At 35.4% G+C, this 24,535-nt stretch overlaps 1 protein-coding gene across 1 annotated transcript; it reads right to left on the bottom strand.

Annotated features, from left to right (window-relative positions):
- Positions 1-1,591: 1,591 nt before the first annotated feature.
- Positions 1,592-23,623, bottom strand: LOC149417955 (alpha-2-macroglobulin receptor-associated protein). The gene is made up of 7 exons (XM_089639257.1): positions 23,268-23,623; positions 22,956-23,171; positions 16,936-17,146; positions 15,256-15,417; positions 14,127-14,224; positions 7,407-7,496; positions 1,592-2,354 (listed from the first exon to the last, which is right to left on the bottom strand). Exons 1-7 carry the CDS (start codon positions 23,457-23,459, stop codon positions 2,223-2,225), a joined length of 1,101 nt encoding a protein of 366 aa, XP_089495383.1. The 5' UTR covers positions 23,460-23,623; the 3' UTR covers positions 1,592-2,222.
- Between the last annotated feature and the right edge of the window lie 912 nt (positions 23,624-24,535).

Genomic DNA, 24,535 nt, shown 5'->3' with positions numbered 1-24,535 from the left:
TGCAGAACTTGATAACAACATTATTAAATTTGATTTACATAAAAATTAAATGGAATTCTACAAATCAAACACAAAAACAATTAGTTATAATTCTGTAGAAATTCGAAATGCGGAGTCTTAATTGCATCTTCACACCACTGAATACATAATATATGTTCACACTTTCAAATGCCTTCCATGCAGATTCGAATTGAAACCAATGTCACTGCTGACATAGTACCATTAAATCAAGGAAGTCAATCAACATTGTATACTCTTATGCTGCCTGTTGTATATCTCCATTCCATTTGATTTTGAATTTGTACAGAGACCGAATTTTTGAATTTGAAATTTAAACAAAGAATGATCAGACTTTTGGATCACGAAACATGCCCACATCACATTTCTTGCATTTTACTCTATCATTGTTTGCCGTCAATAATAATCATTGCAGGTGCGATGTTGCCATGCCAATTTTATTTTTATTAAAAGATAGGCAAACATTTCTGTGTTACAAATAACTTAATATTTGAAAAATTCCTACTATTATTACAAGTGGTAAATATTGTTTATACAATGATGGATGCCTTAGCTAGTAGAAGAATGTGTAATACCAGATGTATTTGTCTACTGAGTTACTAACGAGAATTATTCATTTAACACCATTGTGACATCAATATCCAGTGGAGTTTGTTTATCGAAGTCACGTCTGTTAAAATCATTAGCCTAGTTACTTTGGTGTATGAAAGGCAATTACCTATTCGACCACAGAGTTATTTAGGTTGGTGATGAAATCAGGATCTAAAAGGAATAAAATATCTATTACTTACAGTTATTAATAGATTTGGGATTTTTTCCTCAATTCGGGAACCATTCATTGGATAACCAACACCTCTGCTGTAAGGTCACCCCAAATGGTTTGCTATGTTTAGCGACTCAGCAGGGGTGCCCGGGTTTGGGATGAGGATTGTCTAGGTCTTTTGCTTCTGCCCACCTACTGTGTGGCGGGCCGGCTTTGGAGAGACTGGTAGAGGGAAATCTTTTTACCTCTCGAAAAGGACTCTCTCAATACATCGCCTTGCACCACAATGAGAGGGATGAATTCAAACCTCCGTCATTCTTGGACACACGGACCCTCAATTCCTAACCACCCCTTATACCCTTTTCCTTCCCAGATCTTCCTTTCCTTAAAAAAAACCCTCCACAAAGAATATCTAAAGATGACAATGTAAAATTATTTTCCTCAGGGCATATAGTGGGTAATTTAGCACTAACAAAGCCTTTCCTACAAAAATAAAGTTGGTTGTTTACAGGTGGAAAAAAATATAGTAAGCAGTAATTGTTGATTGAAGTACTAGTACATATTGAATTATTTGGCGGGTTGGAAATAAGCCGACGTGGCTCAGTGGTCCAGAGCGTCTGACCGGACATCCGAAGGCGCGGGCTCAATTCCCGTCGGCGGCATTTATTTTTACTCGGGAGATATTTTCAATTTATATTGATATTTCATGCGACTAATTATTGCTTATAATTATTTGTTATCCTCAGGGCAATTGAATTTTATCAAAAAATATAATTTTATCTGGCAGAAGAGAGAAATGATACAAAGCCGTCATGTAAAAAAAATCTTTAATACAATATTTAAAAAATAAACGATTTTCTATTTGACAAATACATATCTTGGAATTAGAAAAAAACAATCAGTACATAATATTATTTATGTTGATTATTCGAGGACTTGGAATCACAAGGAATTTTCTCTGTCAATTTTGCATATAAGATGGCTATATTACTGAATCCATTTTTTAAGCAAGCAACAGAGATAAATATTGCATTCAAAAACATTTACACAATATAACTAGCCTAATAAAATATGTAGTTTTACATGAGATTCATAAAATTTTAATTAATGGAAAAATATTATAAATGCAATACAAGAAAAAACTTGTTGAACAAAACTCTTCACTAAACAAATCTCTTTGAGAATGGTTGTTATAGATACTATGTTTAGGCATTCTTAGAAAATATTATATTATGATGTAAATAAAATGTTAATCGTTACATTAATCTACTTATTTTGATTCTACGTTCATAGTCTTTTAAACTCTTCAACTCATAGGAATATAGTAAATTACATAACTCATTGCAATAGTACGTACAATAAACGCCAACATCTCAAATTTTATTTTGACAAATGGCAACTTAATCACATGAAAATAATATCTTTGGTTCAACATTTAAGTTTACAATTCCATGTGTCTTTCCAAAATTCTATTCTCAATTTCTAAATGCAGCTTTTCTACCTTCCTCATGTGTTTTTTTATGGTGTCTTCCATTTGAGCTACCCCATCAGTCTTGGAGCCAGCTTCTGCGATCTAGAAAAATTAATTTAGTTTAATTAAGAAATTAGTTTGTTTATAACCACTCAAACGATTTTGGGCATATTATGGCAAGTTTGCAAAAACGTTTTGAGCGATCGCTTGCCATAATTTGCTAATTTTATAGTACTTAAAAATATGGGACAAACAGTGAAATCAGAGTGGCGATGGGTATGGTATATATAGTGGATAAGAAATCAGAATAAATTTAGAAGCATGATACCATCCAGAGTAAGACAATCAAGTGTTCAAAGAGGACTTTTCAAATATCAAAAAAACAAAATGGCAATACTGGATACTCATAAAATTCTTTCTATCTCCTTTTGTATTACTGTGAGATATGATTTAAGCAGTGTTGGAAAGTGGTACTAATACCAAACGTTGCATTTTCATTTAAAAGTTTACCATAGATGATACCAAATAATAGTAATGAATTCCAAAAGATATCTACCGCCATTGCTTGCATGTTTGCGAAAGATTTGTCAAAGTTTGTGAACTTACAGAAAGAAAAAAACAATCGGCAAGCGACCTAACAAACCTAAAAAAAAGTTATGAAATCAAAATTTTAATATTTTTGATTGCATATGGTCTGTTTTTAAAATTAAAATCTGAAAGACTATTTCATCTGCTAGACAAACAAAGTACATATTTCTTTTTGGGGTACATTAAAAAATAGTAAATCTGAGGTTGATTTATATGAGAAAAAACATGATTTATGTATAGTGAGATGCGATGCAAAAAAAAAAAAAAAAAAAAAAAAAAAAAAAAAAAAAAAAAAAAAAAAAAAAAAAAAAAAAAAAAAAAAAAAAATCTATGGAATTAAACTCTGAATATAACAATAAAGTTGTCCTTAAATTATGTTAAAGTGTTGCTATATTGGTGTTTCAAAATAATCAAGCAATATATCGTTTTAAAAAGAAGTGGTAAATGAATGTATTCAAATAATTGGTTTTTCGTTGTCTTGAGTAAACAAGGTGCAATATATCTTTAAAGTTTACATTAAAAGTTTTGACAGAAGAAAACCACAGAAAAACATTAAAATAGACAGGTGATCTGAGATAAACGGACATAAAACTTGATTTTTGCCGTGAATAGTGAAATAAATAAAGTAACTCAAGATGGATCCTAAAAGTTTTATTGATAAAGCCACAGATGCAGTTCTAATTCTACAAAATTGCATTAATGACATTTCGACAAAACTAAACAAAGAACAAATTAATAAATTAACCCCGAAAACAATTACAATTTTGGGGTTAATAAGCGAAATGGCAGCAAAAATGGCCGATATTTCTGGAGAAAATAGAATACTTAAGGAAATTACGGGTAACAATAAACAATACCAAAATTTGGGGAAAAAAATTATTATCACTCCGAAAGAAGAGCAGACCACGGAGAAAACCGAAGAGGATATTAAAAAACAAATTGATCCAATTGAAACAGGAGTGATGGGAATAAAAAATGCAAAGGATGGTAAAATAATTGTTACATGTAGAAATAGTCAGCATATTGAAAAACTACAGGAAGACATAAAAATAAAGTTCTGTGAAAAATATACAACGAAGATCCCAAATAAAAGATTCCCATCAATAAAAGTCGTTGGAGTAACACATAAAATGGATGAAAAAGAAATCGTTCAGAACATAAAAATTCAGAACGAGTTTCCAGAAGAACCACAAAAAATGGAAGTAACTGTAATAAAAAACAAGAAATTAAAAACAGGAGAAGAATATATAATATATTTGGAAGTAGATACACAAACACATGGAATAATGTTGCAAATGCAAAAAATAAATATTGGATGGGAAAGGGTCAGAGTATTTGATGCATTTGACATTAAGCGCTGCTATAAATGCTACGGGTTCAACCATAAAGGGAGCGAATGTAAAAAAGACTCCTTTGTATGCCCTAAATGTACAGGTGGTCATAAAAGTGAAGAATGCAAGGCTATTAGAGGAACAGAAAAGTGTAATAATTGTATTAATACTAAAAACAAGTTGAAGATAAACCTGGACTCAAATCATCCAGCGTGGAGCTTCGAATGTCCAGTATACAAAAGGAAATTGGAATTGGAGAAGAAAAAGGTAAATTTTTTATAAAAAGCAACCAACTGCAAGGAATTATATACTTAAATATTCAGAGTCTGATAGCGAACAATGAAGAAATCCAGATTTTGATTGAACGAAATGATCCTGCACTTGTAATGTTAAGCGAGACTCACATAACATGCGATATTGAAGACAGCGAAGTTACTTTTCAAGGATATTCAACAATACGCTGTGATTCCTACAGTAGACACACAGGGGGAGCAATAATAATTATCAAAAAAGACATAATATTTGAAGTTATTTCTAACACAAAATACGAAAAGAACTGCTGGATACTAGCGATCAGGATAACTTCTGGATATAAGAAAGGAGTATACGGAGTAATTTACCATTCTCCAAATGCAAGTACAAAAGACTTTTTATCATTTATAGAGAACTGGTGCACCCAAAACCTAGAAGAGGAAGAAGATAATATCCTAACTGGTGACTTTAATATAAATTTCAAAAATTTGAATGATACATATACTAAAAGACTTAAAAAAATTATCCAAGCATCGGGAATGAAACAACTTGTTAAAAGTGAGACACGAATAACGGATAAATCCAGGACGTTAATTGACCTTGTCATATCCAACAGATTAGATTTGAATGTAAAAGTTCTAGATGAGCCAAAAATAACCGACCATAACCTTATCCACATTACAGATAACACAAAAAGAAATAATACGAAAACCAGCAAAGTAATAAAATACAGAAATTATAAAAAATATAACAGTGAAAGGTTAATTGAACTTCTGGGTGATATGAATGAACTTCATCAAATGGAATTTAATGAAAAGGCTAAATCATTAATAAATAACCTTCAAGAAGTAATCGACCAGTTAATACCAATCCAAACTACTAAAATAAGAGGAACAAATAAATGGTATAACATAGAACTACAATCAATACAATATGAAAGAGATAGACTGTACAAAATTGCAAAAATCTCAAGAAACTCACAAGACTGGAAAGCATTCAAAAATGCAAGAAATAAATACTCAAAACAACTGAAAGTTTTAAGAACGATTACTTCAAAAATAAAATTATCTGTGAAAAAGGAGACACTAAAAAAATGTGGAAAACCATAAAAGGATTAATGCAAACTGAAGATAAAGGGATGAAACATGACATTGAATTTCCACATCAGATACAGGGTAGCATACAGAACTGCTTCAACAAATATTTTGTAAACAGCATAACGGAATTACATCAGAGTATACCAATACTGAAGAAAGACAACCGCGTGAGAAATGTTCCCCTAAACCGAGAAAAACTTGTGTTTAAAGAGATTGATGAAACATATCTTTTACAGATTCTAAACAGCACCAAATCAAAAGAGAGTCCAGATGGAATAAGCTTTACAGTTTTAAGGGATGCAATGCCAGTGATAGGACCTCATCTACTGAACATAATAAATGAATCGTTAAGAAGTGGAAAATTTCCAAACACATGGAAAACATCTATTGTGATCCCGATTCCGAAAGTTGTTAATACCAGAAAATGCGAAGAATTTAGACCTATAAATATGTTACCAAAATACGAACAGGTACTAGAAATTGTAATAAAGAAACAACTCGTTGAGTATTTGGAAAAACATCATATATTATGTGACGAACAATCAGGATTCCGTAATAATAACTCTTGTGAAGCTGCAATAAACATTGTGATTAATACATGGAAGAAAGAAACAGATAATAAAAAAATCACCATTGCAACATTTTTAGATTTTAAAAGAGCATTTGAAACGATAGAAAGGAAAAAACTTTTGGAAAAATTAGAAGATATAGGTCTTTCTGAAGTAGCTCTAAATCTTTTCAAAGAATATCTCCATGAAAGAAAACAGGTAACAAAAGTGGAAAGCTCAGAATCAGAACCGATAGAAAACAACCTCGGTGTTCCACAAGGGTCGGTATTAGGCCCAATTCTATTCATTATTTACATTAATGATATAATTAAAACCATAAAACATTGCAAAATTAGATTATTTGCAGACGATACATTAATCTATATTTCATGTGAAGAATACATAGATGCAATCAATAAATTAAATGAAGACCTACAAAATATAGCGAAATGGCTGAAATTAAACAAATTAAAACTGAATGTCAACAAAACAAAATATATGGAAATAGGCAACAAAACACATAACACAGAGTTAAAATTGACAATTAATGGCGAAAAAATTGAAAAAGTAAATGAAATTAAGTACCTGGGTGTGATACTAGATTCAAAACTAACTTTCGCAGCAAATTTTGAATATGTGCTAAAAAAGGTATCTAAAAAAGTCAATTTTCTTAGAAGATTAAGAAATAAACTAAATGGAAACACTACAGAGCTGATTTATAAAACTATAGTTGCTCCACATTTAGATTATTGCTCTACTGTGTTGTATTTGGCCAATGAAGGAAACTTGAACAAGCTAGATGTTATACAGAATAGAGCTATGAGATGTATACTAGGAAAAGGAAAATACGCAAGCATAGATCAAATGAGAGAACAGCTAAATTGGATTTCTATAAAAAAGAGACTATTATTTAATGTGTTAATTTTTGTACATAAAATCATGAACAACCAAATGCCAAAATATTTTAAGGATGAAATTGTTTTTAATAGAGATGTTCATAATTACGAAACCAGAAATGTAAATAGGATTAGATTGCCACATATGAAAAAAACAAAATCACAGAACTGCCTAATGTACAAAGGACTAAAAATGTATGATGAAATGCCTGAAAGTCTGAAGAATGAAGGAAGAATGAATGTATTTAAAAAGAAATGTTATATTTATTGTAAAAATATGTAAAATTACAAAATGAAATATGATCTTGTTTATATTAGTTTATATTCAAATGTATAAACTAACTCAATAAATAATAAAAAAAAAAAAAAAAAAATAAAAAAAAATAATGACGACAAAATCTAAAAAGACTCCCAGGGGTTAAAGTGTTAAAGATCATAATACCTTAGCACTCATCTTGTCTGAATTGGATGCATGTTCAGCTTGCAAATGCCGTAGCTTTAAAAGCCGAGCCTCATAATGCTGCAACTCCACCTGAAAAATTACAGGTAAATACATACATTAATAAATTTCAGTAACTCCTCAGGCTAATTTGTTCGCAGTTGGGAGCAACTCACATGGTCTTATAGAAATCATTGTCTCCCTTACTTTCATGGTGAGAAACATGAACTAAACGGTGATAGAAAGAGATAACACCACGCTTTATACTCAAATCCAGAAGTTACATACAGAAGAATTAAGATATTCAACTCTATGAAACCAAAGGTTCTGATTGCAATTTGAGAATAAATTATGAAACTTCATGAAATTTTTACCAATTATTTTTATATGAAATGACCAAAAAGTGAAGTGGCAATAATGTTTATAGTACACTTGTGTAAATAAAATGTGTTATAAACATAAGATGAGTCATTTTTAAAACATTTAAAAAAAAAGTTTCATCCAAAAATTTTATATTTCAAAAAATATGTTTATTTTTAATACTTAAATTTGAAAGCGTACTTCATCACCTTTCAAAACAGTTTTTAGTTTTCTGATTCGTTCAGAAATATCCAATTTTTTGGATTTTATTGCAAGGCGGAAATACTCGGACCTTCTAACAGAATTTGCCGGAGACCTGAGGGGTTAAGTATAGCGCCCTTCGTGGCAGCAGGACGCGTCCTAACGCTTCCTCTAACCGCTTTGTGTTTTTTTTTTAGTATTTTCAAGGGAAATGAGGCAACATCCCTTTGAAATTATTTTTAAAATCAATCAATCAACATTTGAACTTAAATAAAAATAAACTTAATAATTATTAGAACTTTATAATATGTGAGTCGTGTAATTTCTATACCCGCTATATCAACTTTCATTGATTTGGAGAAAACCGCAAAAAACTGTCACATCTCTAGCGTACATATTTTTTTTTTTTTTTTTTTTTTAAGTCGGAGGCGGTTTACTTAAGTTCCCTGCGAGCACTTAGGCCATAGGCCCATTGTACTATCTCCCATTTTACCTCATTCCCTTGCCAGTAACCCGGTCCCTTTAATGAAGTTCACCAGGGCTGTCATTGGATATGTGGCGATGTCTTCTGGTTCCACACTGTGTCTTCCCAGGTATCTGAGCCTTATTCCCAGCAGACCGGGACATTGGCACCATAGGTGAATTGGAGTCTCTTCCTCCTCTTCACATTTCCTACAGATGTTGGTGTTTTCCACTCCCAACAGTTGCATGTGTCTCCTGAGATGGCAGTGTCCCGTTAATAGTCCTACCAGTTCCCTCAGTGAGTTTCTGTCCATATCGAGTAGTTGCCTGGTTCGGTTAGGGTCCGGTCCGTTTATGAGTACTTTAGATTGCCTCATTCCGGGTGCCTTCTTCCATTCCTTCCAGTGTTGGGATTTGACCCACCTCTTGATATGTAGTTTGGTGTGGCAAGCTGCTACTCCTACGGCCGGCTCGGATCCCGCAAGTGGTGCTTTCGCCCCTTTCCTTGCTAGTTCGTCAGCCCGCTCGTTGCCCTCAATACCTTTATGTCCTGGTACCCAGAGCAGGGTTACTTTATTGATGGTCGCCAGTTCTATAAGGATAGTCCTGCATTCCATCACCAGTCTGGAGTCGCATCGGTTACTTTCCAGTGCCATTAAGGCCGCCTGGTTATCTGAACATATATTTATGTTCTTATTTCTGTACCCGATACTCATATTCTCCTGTGCGCAGGCTAAGATGGCTTTCATCTCAGCTTGAAACACAGTGCAGTGCATTCCTAGAGGTATACTGAGTTCCCTCTTAGATCCCTGTAGACAGACCCCGGCCCCTGTTCCTTCCTCCATCTTGGACCCATCTGTGAACCAGATTAGTTCCTGTTTGGAGTTTGGACCTGGGACCGAGTCCCATTCCTCCCTTGTGGGGTACGTCACTTTAAACAGCTGTCCGAAGAAGTATTCGGCTTGCTTGCCGTCCTGCTTCATCCCAGCCGTCGGACTAATTGCCCTCAGTCTTATTCCTATCTCCGTGTGACTGTTTCTGGGCAACTCTCCTCTCCATTGGCCATTGCAATGTAACCTGTAGGCTGCCGCCATCGCCGCCCCCTCTATTTCTATGTTTAGTGGGGGTAGGTTCAGCAGCACTCCCATGGCTAGTATTGGAGTGGTTCTCATGGCTCCTGTGATGCTTCTGCATGCAAGTCCCTGTATGTGATTGAGTGTGACCATCACTGTTTTCAGTGTTGTTCTCCTCCACTAGACCAGGGCTGCGTGCATGATCCTTGGTTTTACAACGGCTGTGTAAAGCCATTGCATCATTTTAGGTTTGAGACCCCACGTTCTGCCGCAGATTCGCCTAGTTGCCCACATCAGAGCACAGGCCTTTCTGCCTACAGTTTCCACCTGGTTTTTCCAGCTCAGTTTGGCATCTATGATGACTCCGAGGTACTTAACCGTGTCAGAGGGTTCTAATTCCTTTCCATAGAAGGTTGGATTGCTCCATCCTTCTAGTTTCCTTTTACGCGTAAAGATTACTAGTTCTGTCTTGTCTGGGTTGACTGACAGTCCTGTTTCTTCACACCATTCTTCCACTGTTGCCAGTGTTGACTGTATAAGGCCTCGGGTTGTGTCTGCATCCCAACACCTTATTATGGTTGCAATGTCATCCGCATACCCTTGCGTATATAGGCCCCTGTTGTTGAGTTTCCGGATGAGGTTGTCCACCACCAGGCTCCACAGCAAGGGTGATAAGACCCCTCCCTGTGGACACCCTCGTGTCACCAGCACTTTGATGCTTACCTCACCCCTTGTCACCGTAAGTATCCGGCCTGAGAGCATGTTCCTCAGCCACCTTCTGGTGGTTTTGTCGAGTCCATGTCTTTCTGCCGCTTCATCAATGGATTTAATAGTGGTGCAGTTAAATGCTCCCTCTATATCCAGGAATAGCCCTACCGCCAGTTCCCCAGTCGCTTGTGCCTGCTCCAGTTTGTACACCAACCTGTGCAGTGCCGCGTCGACTGACTTACCTGCTTGGTAAGCAAATTGTAACTCGTGGAGGGGCTTCTCTTTCAGTGCCCCGTCCCTTATGTGCCTGTCCATTAGCCTCTCCATTGTCTTCAAAAGAAATGAGGTGAGGCTAATTGGGCGGAATGCACCTGGTTGGTCGTAGTCAGCTCTCCCCGGTTTGGGTATGAACACTACCCTTGTCTTCCGCCATGGTATGGGGATGTATCCGAGGGCACAGCATGCCCTCAGGATCTTCGTCACCGGAAGTAGGATTGTATCTAGGCCCCTCTGTAGAAGTGCCGGAAAGATTCCATCCTCTCCTGCGCTTTTAAAAGGGTCAAACCCTCTGATTGCCCATTTAACTCTGGAGGGAGTAACTATTTTAGCCGCAGTGTCCCAGTCCTTACCTTCCCGTGTAACTCGGGCTGGTGGTGGACCGGTGTCATCTGCTTCTAACTTTTTGTAGCCGGGAAAATGTTTCCCCAGCAGTACCTCCAACTCCTCCTCCCAACTGTTGGTAAATCCTCCATCTGATTTTTTGAATGGGCCTTTTGCTGCCCCTGGGTCTTTTGCAAGAATTTTTTGGATTCTTGCAGTCTGTGGGATGGTTTCCACCTCCCCACAGTATTTCTCCCAGGAGCATGTTTTGGCTTTCTGGATTGCCACCTTGTACTCTTTCTGGTATTGCTTGTGGGCATCCCAGTTTCCTGACTTTTTGGCCTTGTTGAAAGCTTGCCTTACTATTTTCCGTAGCTCCTGCAGTCTTCTGCTCCACCACGGTGTTTTGTCCCTGGTACTTGTCTTCAGAGGGCAGCTATTTTCGTATGCCCTTATCATTGAGTCCCTCAGTACTTCTACTGCGTCCTCAATTTCTTCGGGGCAGCCGTATTTAGCTGGGAATCTTGTCATTCCTATATTTAGTTCCTCCGAGTATCTAGTCCAGTCAGTTGCTTTTGGGTTCCTATATGTATCGGTCCCCGTTTTGCTTGTTTCTCCCTCTAGTTTAAATTCTATGTGTCGGTGGTCCGACAGGGATGGTTCGTCCGATACTCTCCATCCTGAGACTCTCAATGTTCCTAGGGTCAGGTCTATCACCTCCTGTCTGTTACTTATAACGAAGGTGGGTTCCCTACCTCTATTAAGAATCTCAAGGTTCACTGTCATCAGGTATTCCAGGAGGTCCTGTCCTCGTTTGTTGATGTCCGTACTCCCCCACACAGTGTGGTGCGAGTTAGCATCTGCTCCGAGTATCAGTTCCCTACCCTTCTCCCTGCAGTCCTGGACGAGTCTCGTTATTTCCCTTGAGGGTGGTGGTTCCACAGAGTCATAGGGCATGTATGCTGATGCCACAACTACTTCCCTGCTTCTTTGGTCCAGCGTGACCTGTAGCTTCACAGCCACTAAGTCCCTACTGCAGTGTTCGGGTAGCAGTGTGCCAGGTATCCCTCTGATGAGAATACAGGCCCTGGGTCTGTCCCCCGACTCGTTATAATAGAGTAGACCTTGGTTCATGTTTAGTCCTCTGACCTTCCCCCTATAAGTCCAGGGTTCTTGGATCAGCGCGACGTCCACACTGTCCCGGGTGACTCTACTGCTAAGCACTGCAGTCGCTGCCGGACTGCGGTGCAAGTTTATTTGAATGAACTGTAAGTTTTTAGCCATTACTGCCTAATCCTTGGGTCATTCCTCCTATTTACGCTCCTCGGTGTTAGGAGGGCGCACCGTGAAAGTGGCCTTCCTTATCCCGACATGCGCTATTTTCCAGGTCCCCTGATGGTCCCTGCATTTCCACGTCTGGATCCCCTGGGGGATCCCGCCGCGTTGCGTCCGTCGGAGGTCCTTCTTTACGGTTCCCAGAGGGCCCCTCAAGGGAAGAGTCCACCAGGGTGGTCCCATCTCTCCTCTCCACTTCCTCTTGGTTCCTCAAAGGCCCCAAGAGGGATGAGTCCACCGAGGCGGCCTCAACTCCTCCTTCCACTCCCCCTAGGTTCCTTAAAGGTCCCTCGTCAGTGTTGTCTTTGTTTTTGCAGTCCATATTTGGTCCCACGAGTATCTAGGGAAATAAAAGGTCCACCCCAGCAGAGCCCCGAATGCTGGGGTAAGGTCTGTATACTCCGAGATGCGACCTTGTGTCTCGGAGGAACCGTTCGTGACACTGTTCCCCAGTGTCATTCAGCCCTGAGCACGGTATCCCACACCTTAGCTTGGGATGGCTATTGCAGGTCGTGTTTCCACTCCCTGAGCGATGGGTTCGCCACACTCCCTACGCTAACTAGCGTACATAAGTAAATGCATTACAATTTTTTATATAATGAATTGGAGTAATAAAATTTCGAAAAGCATTTATTTTTCTATATATGTCTAGCAATAATTAAGTTATTTCGATAAATAAAATGGATATAGCAGATTTTGATACTCACTTCGTGATTTTGATAGTCAACTGAGCCGACATGGCGGGTTTAGAAACTCACGCGTAGATCATTTTGTAACACGAGCGTGGCGTCAGAGCGGCGGCCATATTGTATTTTGGCAAAATAACTGCTTGTGATTCGTTGAATCCGATATAGCGGGTTTTGATAGTAACTTTCTGTATGATATAGCGGATTTGGTTTCTCACTCGCATTTTAAACATGGTTTTTGGTCGCGAAAAGGAGGGTTTTGAAATTCAATTTTAGGCTCCTCTTGTTGCTCGCAAAAATGTGAACAAGATGTCATACTCAGATCATTTTGTCAAAAAATCGGATATAGCGGGTATAGAAATTATAGGATTCATGTGATTTGAGTGCAGTGTTTTAAAAGTGAATATTCGGAAATTTGCTCATAAATATTGGACTTTCGAAACGAACGGCGATCGGTAAATGCACTCCAGATGTTTTCAACAAAATTCTCGAAAACTGGGCAAGCTTGGACACTGGCAAGTTTTTTACAAAGACCAGGGTAATTTATTACCCCAACCGTCGCTTTTTATTGCGGACAGAATGCACCACTTCAACAATTACCAGGAACAGGATTACATGGAGATAAATGATGGACTTGCCGAATGTCACAGCGGTGCTGCCAGGGTCTCTTATCTATGTGAGGTGTCAGCGCTTTATTAGCAGCAGATACATACCTGGACGCTGTTGTTGGACGCGGTGGACTCTCTTACTGCAGCAGCTGGTCCAGTTCCTTCACCACTTAGGATTCTTGCTGCAGAATCTCCATCTTCTATCTTCGTAGAACGTCACAGCGGTGCTGCCAAGGTCTGGTATCTGTGAGAGGATAGTGTGTCAGCGCTCTATTAGCAGCAGACACATACCTGGACGGATGACGAACCTCGTGCTGGCACTGTTGGTGGACGCGGTGGACTCTTTCGCTGCAGCAGCTGGCCCAGTTTCTTTAACACCTAGGATTCTAGCTGCAGAGTCTCCATCTTCTATCTTCGTGTCACCTGTTCCTTTACTTCACTTTACTTAACTTAACTTCACTCTATTTTTGTAATATTTATATTTTCTGTAATACCTGCATCAACTGTAAAGCGCCCCTGAGGTGATATCTCACAAAAGCGGCGCTACACAAATTATCCAATAATAAAATAAAATAAGTTGTTTTAGAATGCCGCCTGTGGGGTGAAACTGTTTTGATTTTGGTCACCTCGGAGAAGTCACCAAAATAAGACTAATGGAAACATTAAACCTTATACATATTATTCACTTACCCTGAGAGATTCTAGTTCTTGGGGGGTGAAGTTTCCTTGCAATGCGACATGCCACAGAGACTGCACTTTAGGCTCCACAAACTCTCTGCTGTTTGGTCCTGCAAGGAAATCATACATAAACATTTACACTTAACCTATTTGGTCCTGCACAGAACTCATAAACATTTACACTTAACTTGTGGTACTGCAAGGAAATCATAAGCATTTGCATTTTACCCGACCAAATTTTGTATTGAAAATGAATCCTCTAATTTGAAGTTTTCCAACACAAATTGAACGATTTTTTTTTCTAGGTAGTAAGTTTGCTTCTTAGGTTGAGGTGTTACAAACTCCATCGCATTTGAGTACTATCAAATCGACAAACAGCACCATTTTGAATCTTAAATTTGAACGCACCCTTTTAAAGACAGATCTAAGATCAGATTATTTTATCAGCTGTCAAGAATGATGGTTATCCTTAACTTCACAATTTGATCAAAAGCTTATGTGGGCTGAGAATCGTCATTTAACGGGGACTATTAAACACAACTTTAAATGGTAGGGGTAAGAATAATTGTATGTAGTTGTGCAGAAAGCGTTCAACTCCAAAAAGAATAAACTGCGAAAAAAAAAAATTACGATAAAAAAGCATATTACGGCATTTAAAAAGCATATTAGTGTTATTTCACTATGAGAATTTGTGTAAATAGGTAATTTATCATCATACATTTAACATTTGGATGCTTTTTACAAAGATGAAATGTCAGACAGATTTAGTACTAATTCTTTCCATGTGGTTGGATGTCTTCTATGAAACGGTTGGGGATGTATTCTAAGATGCAACTTTTTTAACAATGTGGGTTGAACGTATTCTAAGTAATAAGAATGAAAAATGAAAACAATGTTTCAACTATATATACCTATAAACATTCAAACCAAGTGTATTTTTTTATGTCAATTTAAGTCAGTAAACTGAAATGTGGGTTAGTATAAAATTGAATTGCCAAAAATCTATTGCATTTTGGTGCTTGAATGATTTCTCATATTTATCCATAGGAAAATATATGAAACTCAATTTAGGAAAATTGTGGATTGGACGCTTTCTGCATAACTATGTCCAATTATAGATCAGTAATGTTATTTAAGTTACCTTTGGCAGCCAACCTGTATAGCTTGTCATAACCATCCCGTAACTCCCTGTGCTTTTCTCTCAGCAAGTTAGCCTTGTGCAAGTAATCCTTGTTGATGTTATTGTCGTCTCTGTCATCAGCAATTATGTTGAAAGTATCAATCTCTTCATTATCCATTGCATCTGAAAGTTTGATGCAATTAAAACAGATTCTACTAAAGGTCCAGTTGTTTTGCAGAAATTCAAATGTAACAAAGTTATCAAATGGCCATTTAGCACCATTTTGTTTTTTTTTTTATTTGAAAGGTCTCCGCTACACGCTGATTCTAGGTGCGTTTTAGCTTTCTATCGAATTTTAATAAGCTGACAAGCTTAACAACATGATAGTTATTCTCTTCTGCTGATCACAATTTATTCAAAAGCCGAAACGGATTTAGAATCATCGGCAGTTAAAGGGAACCTTTCAACTGTCAAAAAACAAAATGTCACTGAGTGACCATTTGATGACTTTGTCACATGTAAATTTCAGCGAAACAACTGGGCCTCAATATCTCAAAATGTTGAACAGTAAAATTTTCACAAAAAAAAATCTAGTGTTTTTTTTTTAATTATTACAACATTGATAATAATGCTCTTGAGACCTCGACACAAATTAAATACATAACTTTTCAATAAAATCTGTCATTTGTTAAAATGTTGGCATTTACAACTAGGTTAACTAGGAATTTCAGTAATAATGAGTGTATTAAACTCGTATATTTTGCCTTGAGAACAATTCTCCCGTCTGGAACTCACATTACAATATTCATGAACAAGCCATTGAACAAATACAGAAAAAAAAATTACGCTTTCTATGTTTTAAAATGGGTATTCTGGCAATTTTGTTAAAATCTTCTCTTATGATCTGAATATGAATGTGCTTAAATTATGGCACAGAAGGATTTTCACTGACTTGGTATTTCTATATAAAATTCTAAATTATGCATTTGATAGTCTAGAATTGCTTGCATTTATAAGCTTACGGATTCCACTACATAATATTAGAAGTCGGGATTTACTTCAGTGCAGAAATTCAGGGACTTACTACCATAATGTATTCCTCATTGCGCAGAATACTAATGGAGGGAAATAATTATGACGAGTCAGTTAACAACTTCTATTTATCACTAAATAAATACTAAATATTGTTACTAGAGCAATTCAGTTAAAAATAAAAAGAAAAAAAAAACTGCATAATTTTAACTAAAAGGGGTGTTAATAATCAAATTTATAAACATTGATAGAATGTTAATACGTTCAGGAAATAATAATCGATAAAAAATTATATCGTATATCTGCGGCATGTTCCAGAGTGGAAGATTCTTTCAGTATGAAAGACTTCCATTCAGAAACGAAATGTTGTTTGAAATGGCTACAGCTATGTTTGGTGACCAGACCTGAATAATGAGGTAATTTCTCTTTCCCCATCTCCTTATCTTCCCCAATCTCTTCTGCTTTATAACATATCTTAATTGGGGATGCCATAGTTCCACTGGCTCCGCACAGTTCGGAGCAGCTATAACTCTTGTGCAGAATCCACATAAAAATAAATCAATATCAATAATACTAGTCTGCACCAAGAAGTATCTTCTACTTTTGAAAATAATTCATCGCTTTTCAAAATACGTATTGTACTATAATAAGTTATCACACTGTACTCACTGTCTATATTATCGTCTTTCCCCCCCTCGACATCTCCCAAGATGGAGTAATATTGTTCTATTTTATCTTCATGGTGGTAGAACTCTTCCTTGAGCGCTTGCAGTTCTTCAATGGTAAATCCGGACATCTCTGCCTTGACCCAAAGTTTATTAAGCTTCTTGTCTTTGAAAAGGCTTTTGTTTATGTGATCTTCAACTGCACCATTAAATGCCTTGCAAAGGACAAAAAGATATATTTTTTTTATTTTTTTTTTTTATTGTTTAACTTATAACATTGTTACATTGTACATAAAATAAGTTAAAAATAAGTAATAGTGTAAAACATATGTTGTTGAATTTCTACTCCAATGAAGAGTGCTAGCTCTTGAGCTTGGCGTAGGAGTTATTTGACAATTATTTCATGTTTATATCAGTAATTAACATTATTACAGTACAATAAATATAAACTTAAAAGAGGATTGTGACGTTAATTTTGGTTGAAACATGAATTGAAGTTATAACATTTGATAGGTGATATTAATTTTTTTTAAAGATAAATTTGACCTTCTTTTTGAATAAAATAAAATCTGGTATTTTTTTCACTTCTTCGGGAAGACTATTAAAATATATTATGCCTTTGTAAATGTAGTTATTGTGCATTTGTTGTGTTGAAAATAGATTGTTGATCTATTGATGTTAAAATTATGCCTTAAGGATGAGTTAAATTTAAGTTTTTTTACTACAGTTTCTTTATATATTTGTAATATTGCATCTTTTTTATAGAGGTCTTCAATTTTTGGTACTTCGAAAATTTTGAACAATGATGCTGAAGAGAAAGTTGGTTTTTTTTTTTAAATTACTTTGATAATTAGTTTTTGTACCACTTTAACAGAGCTTAAAAATTTTTCATATGCACCTCCCCACCCAATGATTCCATACTGAAGTAATGATTGGACTAGTGCGTAATAGACTTTTTTCAGGTTGTTTATCTTGAGAACATTTCTTAATCTAATGAATATATAGATACATTTTCTAATGCGTTTAACAAGTTCACATATGTGTCTGTTCCATTTCATATGTTGGTCTACAATTACACCGAGGTATTTTATTTCAGTTGTTTGGTTTAGTATGGTACATGATTCATTACAAACATCTTTGTTACATTTTTTGTTGTGTATTATTATATGAATGTTGGGGTTAGTTTTGAATTTATTTATTGTGAATGGTATATAAACTGTTTTTTTTGCGTTAATTGTAAGTAGATTTGTATCGAACCAGTTTTTTAGGATTTGGATGTCATTATTTGCATTTTCATTTACAATTTTCCAGTCATTACCCTTAATTATGATAATTGTATCATCTGCGTAAGATATAACTGTTCCACTGAGGTTTTGTTTGAAAATATCGTTTACGTACATGATAAAAAGTAAAGGACCCAAAACAGTACCTTGTGGTATCCCAAAGTCACTTGTGAGTGGTAGACTAGATGCGTGATTAATTTTTACAACTTGTGTTCTTTGGTGAAGATAACTTTTTAGCCAACTTAATGCTGTGTCATTAAAACCTACGATCTTTAATTTTTGTATTAGTTTGACATGAGATATGCTGTCGAAGGCTTTTTGGAGATCAACAAAAATACCAACACATTTTAATGATTTGTCTAAAGCGTCTTGTATGGTACTAGATAATTTAGCAATGGCGTCTTTTGTGCTTTTGTTTTCCATGAATCCAAACTGATTTTCGTGAATTATATTATTAATCTTTATGAACTGAGTTATTCTTTTTTTGGCAATTTTTTCAAATATTTTTGCAATGTTTGATAGTAAAGAAATAGGGCGGTAATTGGTTGGTTCTTCCGGATTGCCGGTTTTAAATATTGGTATAATTACAGATTGTTTGTACATGGATGGAAAAACTCCGCTTTGAAAACTTGTATTGATTATATGAGTTAATGGTTTTGATACTTGTGATTTTATACATTTCAGTGTTTGTATTGTGACCCCATCAAAACCAGGGGCAGAACCTCCTTTCATACCTGTAATAATTTGTTCAATTTCTTCTGGTGTTGTTGGTTGAAATAATTCAAATTTATGCTCATTATTTACTGTAGTATTTGGGTCATTTGGGGTAAGGCCTTGTTGGATTTTTTTAGCGAGGTTTTTTCCTACATTAGCAAAAAAATTGTTAAATACATTTGCGGCTTCTAGAGGTTTATCTTTACAGCAGATTTTTGAATCATTATGATTTACATTGTTGATTGTTTTATTTTTTAAATGTTTTTTATCGACAATTTCATTTATGATGGACCAAATCCTTTTACTGTCATTTCCAGATAATTCAAGTTTTTGTTTGTAGTAGTCATCCTTTGTGTTTTTTATTAGATATGTAAGTTTTTTTTTATAAGCTTTGAAATGTTTTTGTAATGTTATATTTTCCGGTTGTTTTGTATATTGTTTGTAGAGTGTTTCTTTGTGTCTAATTGAGATGATTAATCCGTGAGTTATCCATGGTTTGATTGGCTTTAGTTTTGAAGATGTTTTGTTAGATTTAATATTTCTACAAGCATTTATGTGAAAACTCAGTTTTTTATCAAATATTTTGCAGCATTCTTCTACATCGTTACATTGATATATTTCTTGCCATTCTTTTTCGTTACTTAATATTTTAGTGAGAGAATTTATATTAATACTATAGTTGTATTTATCAGTATTATTAACGGCCGTTGTGGTTGGTAATGAGAGGTTTTGATGTTTGTAGTCATATTTAAATATACATGCAAAATGATCCGTTACAGATGTTTTAATTACCGCAGATGATATATTTTGTATATCTTTGGTGTTTGTGAATATGTGATCGATACAAGATGGTCGTTGTCCGATAATGTTTCTGGTGTATGAATTTATACATGAAATGTAATTTAATTCTGCTAACATATTTAAATAGTTATCTTTATCGTTAGAGGAGTAGTCATTAGCGATATTTAAGTTAATATCTCCGATGAGTATTGTTTTTTTGTTTCTATGATGTTGTAATATTTTTTTTAATTCTTCTATGTATGTGGTTATAGCAGAAGAGTGTGTCCGATAAATAGCAATGATATTAAATGAATAATTCATAAAATTTATCTCCAAGTTTAATAAATTGACATTATTCACCATTATTTCATTTACACTTGTGACAGCGTAAATATTTGATACAAATATGGCGACGCCGCTATTTCTGTTAATTTTATATTTTGTTGCATAGTACGAGTAACCCGGTATATTATAATTAATTTCACTCGATGAATGCGTTTCTGATAGTATTATACAGTCAAGTCTATTTAATTGTTTAATAGTTATTAGAAATTCTTCGAAATTTTTTTCCAAAGATCTAACGTTCATGTGTATTATTATTAGGCTGGCTGTAGGTTTTATATCTATAAAATCGTTTGTATTATTTACCGTGTCAAAAATCCTTTCGTCTATTTTATATGAATTATCTATTGCGTTTATTATAAAGTCGTTCATTTTGAGGTAGTAATAAAATTAACAATAATGTTGGCGCTGGGAATACACTTCACATTTTCAATTATAATATTATATGTGTTTGCTTGTACATTATCACTGCGTGTTAACACTTTGCGGGCGGGCTTTTCGTAATATTTTTTTGAAATATTGTGCATATTATTTAGGTTTTCGTTACACTTGTAATTAATAATATGCATCATTAGTCGTAATCGATGCGATCCCTCGCAATTTTCAGCATTTTGTTTCTATAGTTGCACCTAATACTGTTGGCTGCGTGGTCCGTGGTGTTTTTTTCTCCATATTTAGAATTTTGTCTGGTGCAGTTTACACATGCTGGTACTGTTTTTTCTCTTCCCGGACATTTTGAAAGGATGTGATCGCCCATGCAGTGTGGGCAAATTGGAGGGCTGGTTCGGTGTAGGCATCTTTTAGCCGTATGCATGAACATACAGCAATGAAAACATTGAGTCAGTGGATCGCAATCTTCAATTTTTACTCGTTGAAACTGTATATTTAGTTTACCGAGTGCAAGGAGACTTTTTCGCATTTTGCCACTAGTTTCCATGATGTAGCTAGTGAACTGGCGCTGCTTTTCGTTTATGTTTGTGTTTTTTATCTCCGTTATAAGTGTGATTTTGTTGTCTTCACTTTCCTTGTAAACATCTTCAATTCCTTCGTTCTGGGTAATTATTCCGCAAACTATTTCGTCTTCAGTAAGATTGGATTTTAATCCTTTTATTATTATTTTTGGTCTTTTCTTTTGAATTTCATTTACCACCAAATCGGTATTCAGTTTTTTTATTTCGGCGGTTAAGGTATTTGCATATTCCTTTTTTGGGCATGATATTATTATTTTTTCTTCTTTTGTTTTTCTCAAACCATTTATTCCTATCTTTATGTTGCTTAAATTTATTTCTTTTTTTATTATCTTTTCAATTTCTTCTGCTTTAGCATTATTTTTGGTCGACGAAATGATGATTGAGAATCTCTCTTCTTCTCGAGGAGTGACTTTGGTTGTTGATAATACCTGTGCATAGGATGGTGTTGATGCGCTTTTCATTATTTTTTCAAAGTTTCCCACCAGTTGGTCGTTTTTTTCGATAAGTTTGTCTTGTAGTTGAATTATTTGTTGTTGCATTTTTAATATTTCAGATTTCACTTCATTGTCAAGATCAATAATAATTTTTTCGATATTTGTTTTAGTTTTCGAGTCTTTAACGGTTTGTATTTTTTGAACTTCATTTTTTAGCGTATTTAACAACTCTTCTACCGTCATGAAAGTGTTACGTTGCGGTGTAACGGGAGCGCGAAGACAGTACCGTGCGGGCTGCCGTTACGAGCGTAAGATTAATACTGAACAATATAATTTCCTTGCGCAGAATAGTACGGGTGGGACTTCTTCGTAAGACTCTGTTGTTTTGCAGAAATTCACGTGTGACAAGATCATCAAATGGTCATTCAGAGACATTTTCCCCGTTCCCGTAAAACGTCCCCATTAAACGCCGATTCTAGGAGTGATTTACCTTTCTATCTAATTGTTAAGTTTAACAACATAATAGCTGTCCTCTTCTGCTGATCAATTTTTTTTCAAAAGCATTAAGCAAGTACTTAAATCGGCATTCAACGGGGAGCTTTAAACTGTCAATAAAAACAAAATGGCTCTGGCCATTCGATGATAATGATTTGAATTTTTGTGAAACGACCCGTCCTTTTCACAGAATTTGAACAATTCATCAAATTTCAAAGTTAAAATTCAAGTTCTGTAAATATTTCACCATGGTCCGGTTATTTCACAGTACTCGGATAATAACAGAACATGAATATTAAATTTAAAATTTGAAGAATTGTTTAAACTCTGTGAAACAACCCAGTCTTAGTATTAAGAAAATTATTCAAATTTAAAAATAATCTTTTCAAATCTGTATAGTTAATCTTTTAACCCATAAGCTGCCATAAGTGTCTATAGGCGATTCAGAATTTCAAGCTGTTGCTGCCACGAACAATAATACACGCTTTAAAATTCGTATTACAATATCTCAACTGTCTTCGTAATAGAGGGCACCAAAAGCTTTACCCAATCGCCGCCAAGCTTATGCTAATTAAGATTATAAAACAATAATTTATTTAGAAATCTATCCCGGTACTAATAAACATGTTTTAAATTTAACACAACTGATAAACAACCATTATCGATAAAATGATGGTTGAAACACGTTTACAGTAAGGGGGCCAGTTTATATTATTATTATAATCTATATAAAAAAAATGTAAATGTTTGTTTGTTCAAATCTTAAATCTCAGAAAATCTCACCTAATACTTTGAAATTTTGTTTTGTTGCATTCGAATATTTTGATATACCTATATTATATAGATGTCACCTGTGACAGGAAAAACATGTTTTTTTTATAAAACAGCGCCATCTGTTGGACGTAAAAGCAAAACGCGCTATAATTTCTATTTCTGCACAGATAGACTGAGCCACAGCGCGCGTGGCTGGGCACAGCTAGTAATAATATATACTAAATAACTCACCTCATGCTCCTGAAGTTTAACTTTATTGTGGACGTCTTCAAAGTGTTCCAGCAGATCGTAAGAGCTCATGATGCCTATCAGCTTCTTCCGCATATTATCTTCTTTGAGTCCCTCTTTATCCCCACCTTCACTTTTAAATTTCTTGTGCGCAATTTCTTCTTTGTCTTGAATCTTTAAATCGCTGAAGAGCGACTTTAACTTGGGTTCTGTTAGTCTCTGAAAATCGAATGTACAAACAAATGGATACTATTTATAACCATGACCGGTATTTCCGCAAACATTAATTTGCTAATAATAATATTAATGACTTACGACTTGCGCTTTGGTCCATAACATGTTTAATTTTGCCATCCTAAATGGTTTATTGAGCGTTCTGAAATCCATCGAGCTGCTGGAAGATTCTTTGGCATTCGCCTTGGCAGAATATTTATTTTCGGCACTTGTTGAGGACATCATAAAAAGGTAAATTGAACAACAAAACAACAAGATCCTTAATTTCTCCATAATTAATCTTGAAAGTTAAAGTGTTGTTAGATATTATATTTTGATATACTGATATTTCCTTTGGTACTTCTTTCTGAAGTTATATTTTTTTGACTGACGTGTAATATTGATGTCAAATTGACATTTCGTATTCAATTTTGTGATATAGTCGAGTGTTGTCAGCATGTTGTCAGTGTTTTGTTACCGAATAAACAACGTGCGTCTAGTAAACTAATATATTTAGTAGCTACTTATTATTAATATAATTTTCAGTTGTACAAAGTCTTTATTTAGCAACAAACTTACGGCCTTTTCCGTTTGTACGTGCCTGGTATAAGATGTGTAGTCGCCGTGTGTAGAAATGCTAAGATAGTGACGATGAGAGTGGTATATTTATGGTGACGATAAAAGATCGAGCAACCCAACCCATCATGTACCATCGCTTTCCAATAGATAAACAGCAAAGCAAGCTGGGGTAATTCGTACACGCCGAGACGGAAAAGGAATCCAAAATCTCAGTTCCGTTCATTTTTTTTTGGTAAACTAATGTTTAAGACAAGATTTATTATGCATAGCACAAAGGGTAACAATTATTTTACAAGCAATAATTATTCGTCTGAAACACTCATACACGGGTTTAAGATCCGTTGGCGTCATGTATCTTTTATCAGGAGATTTTTCAATGTGGATGAGTGTTTCAGGCGAATAATTATTGCTCCTAAAATAATTGTTTCGGTTCATTTAACTAGCGAGGACTGCGAGGGGATCTAAAAGCCGACTTATTGGGTCTTCCAGCTAGAAGGGTACGACCCAAATAATATAATGTTAGGATTTTTACATAAACTCCGCACAGGAAGCCATTTCCCTCAGAGCCTGTGTCATCTTTGGACTATTAATGTACTGAACCATTGTATAAAAATAATGTTACTTTATGTACCCAATGTAAAGTAAAGTTGGTAGTTTCGATCCTGCTCATCACTAGTTCGAACATCTATGGTTAGAATACTCCTGAAGTTGGCTAAAAAGAAGAAGACCAGGGGCATTTAACTAAGCTTTGGCCTTGAAACCCATTTGAAACCGCCACGCCCACCTCAAAA

This window comes from Hesperophylax consimilis, chromosome 14 (genome assembly GCF_061612785.1).
Source record: "Hesperophylax consimilis isolate HC1 chromosome 14, BYU_Hcon_1.0, whole genome shotgun sequence".
In the NCBI taxonomy this organism is placed as follows: domain Eukaryota; kingdom Metazoa; phylum Arthropoda; class Insecta; order Trichoptera; family Limnephilidae; genus Hesperophylax; species Hesperophylax consimilis.
Note: the sequence above shows the minus strand (reverse complement) of the source record. Positions and strands in the feature narration are given on the sequence as shown.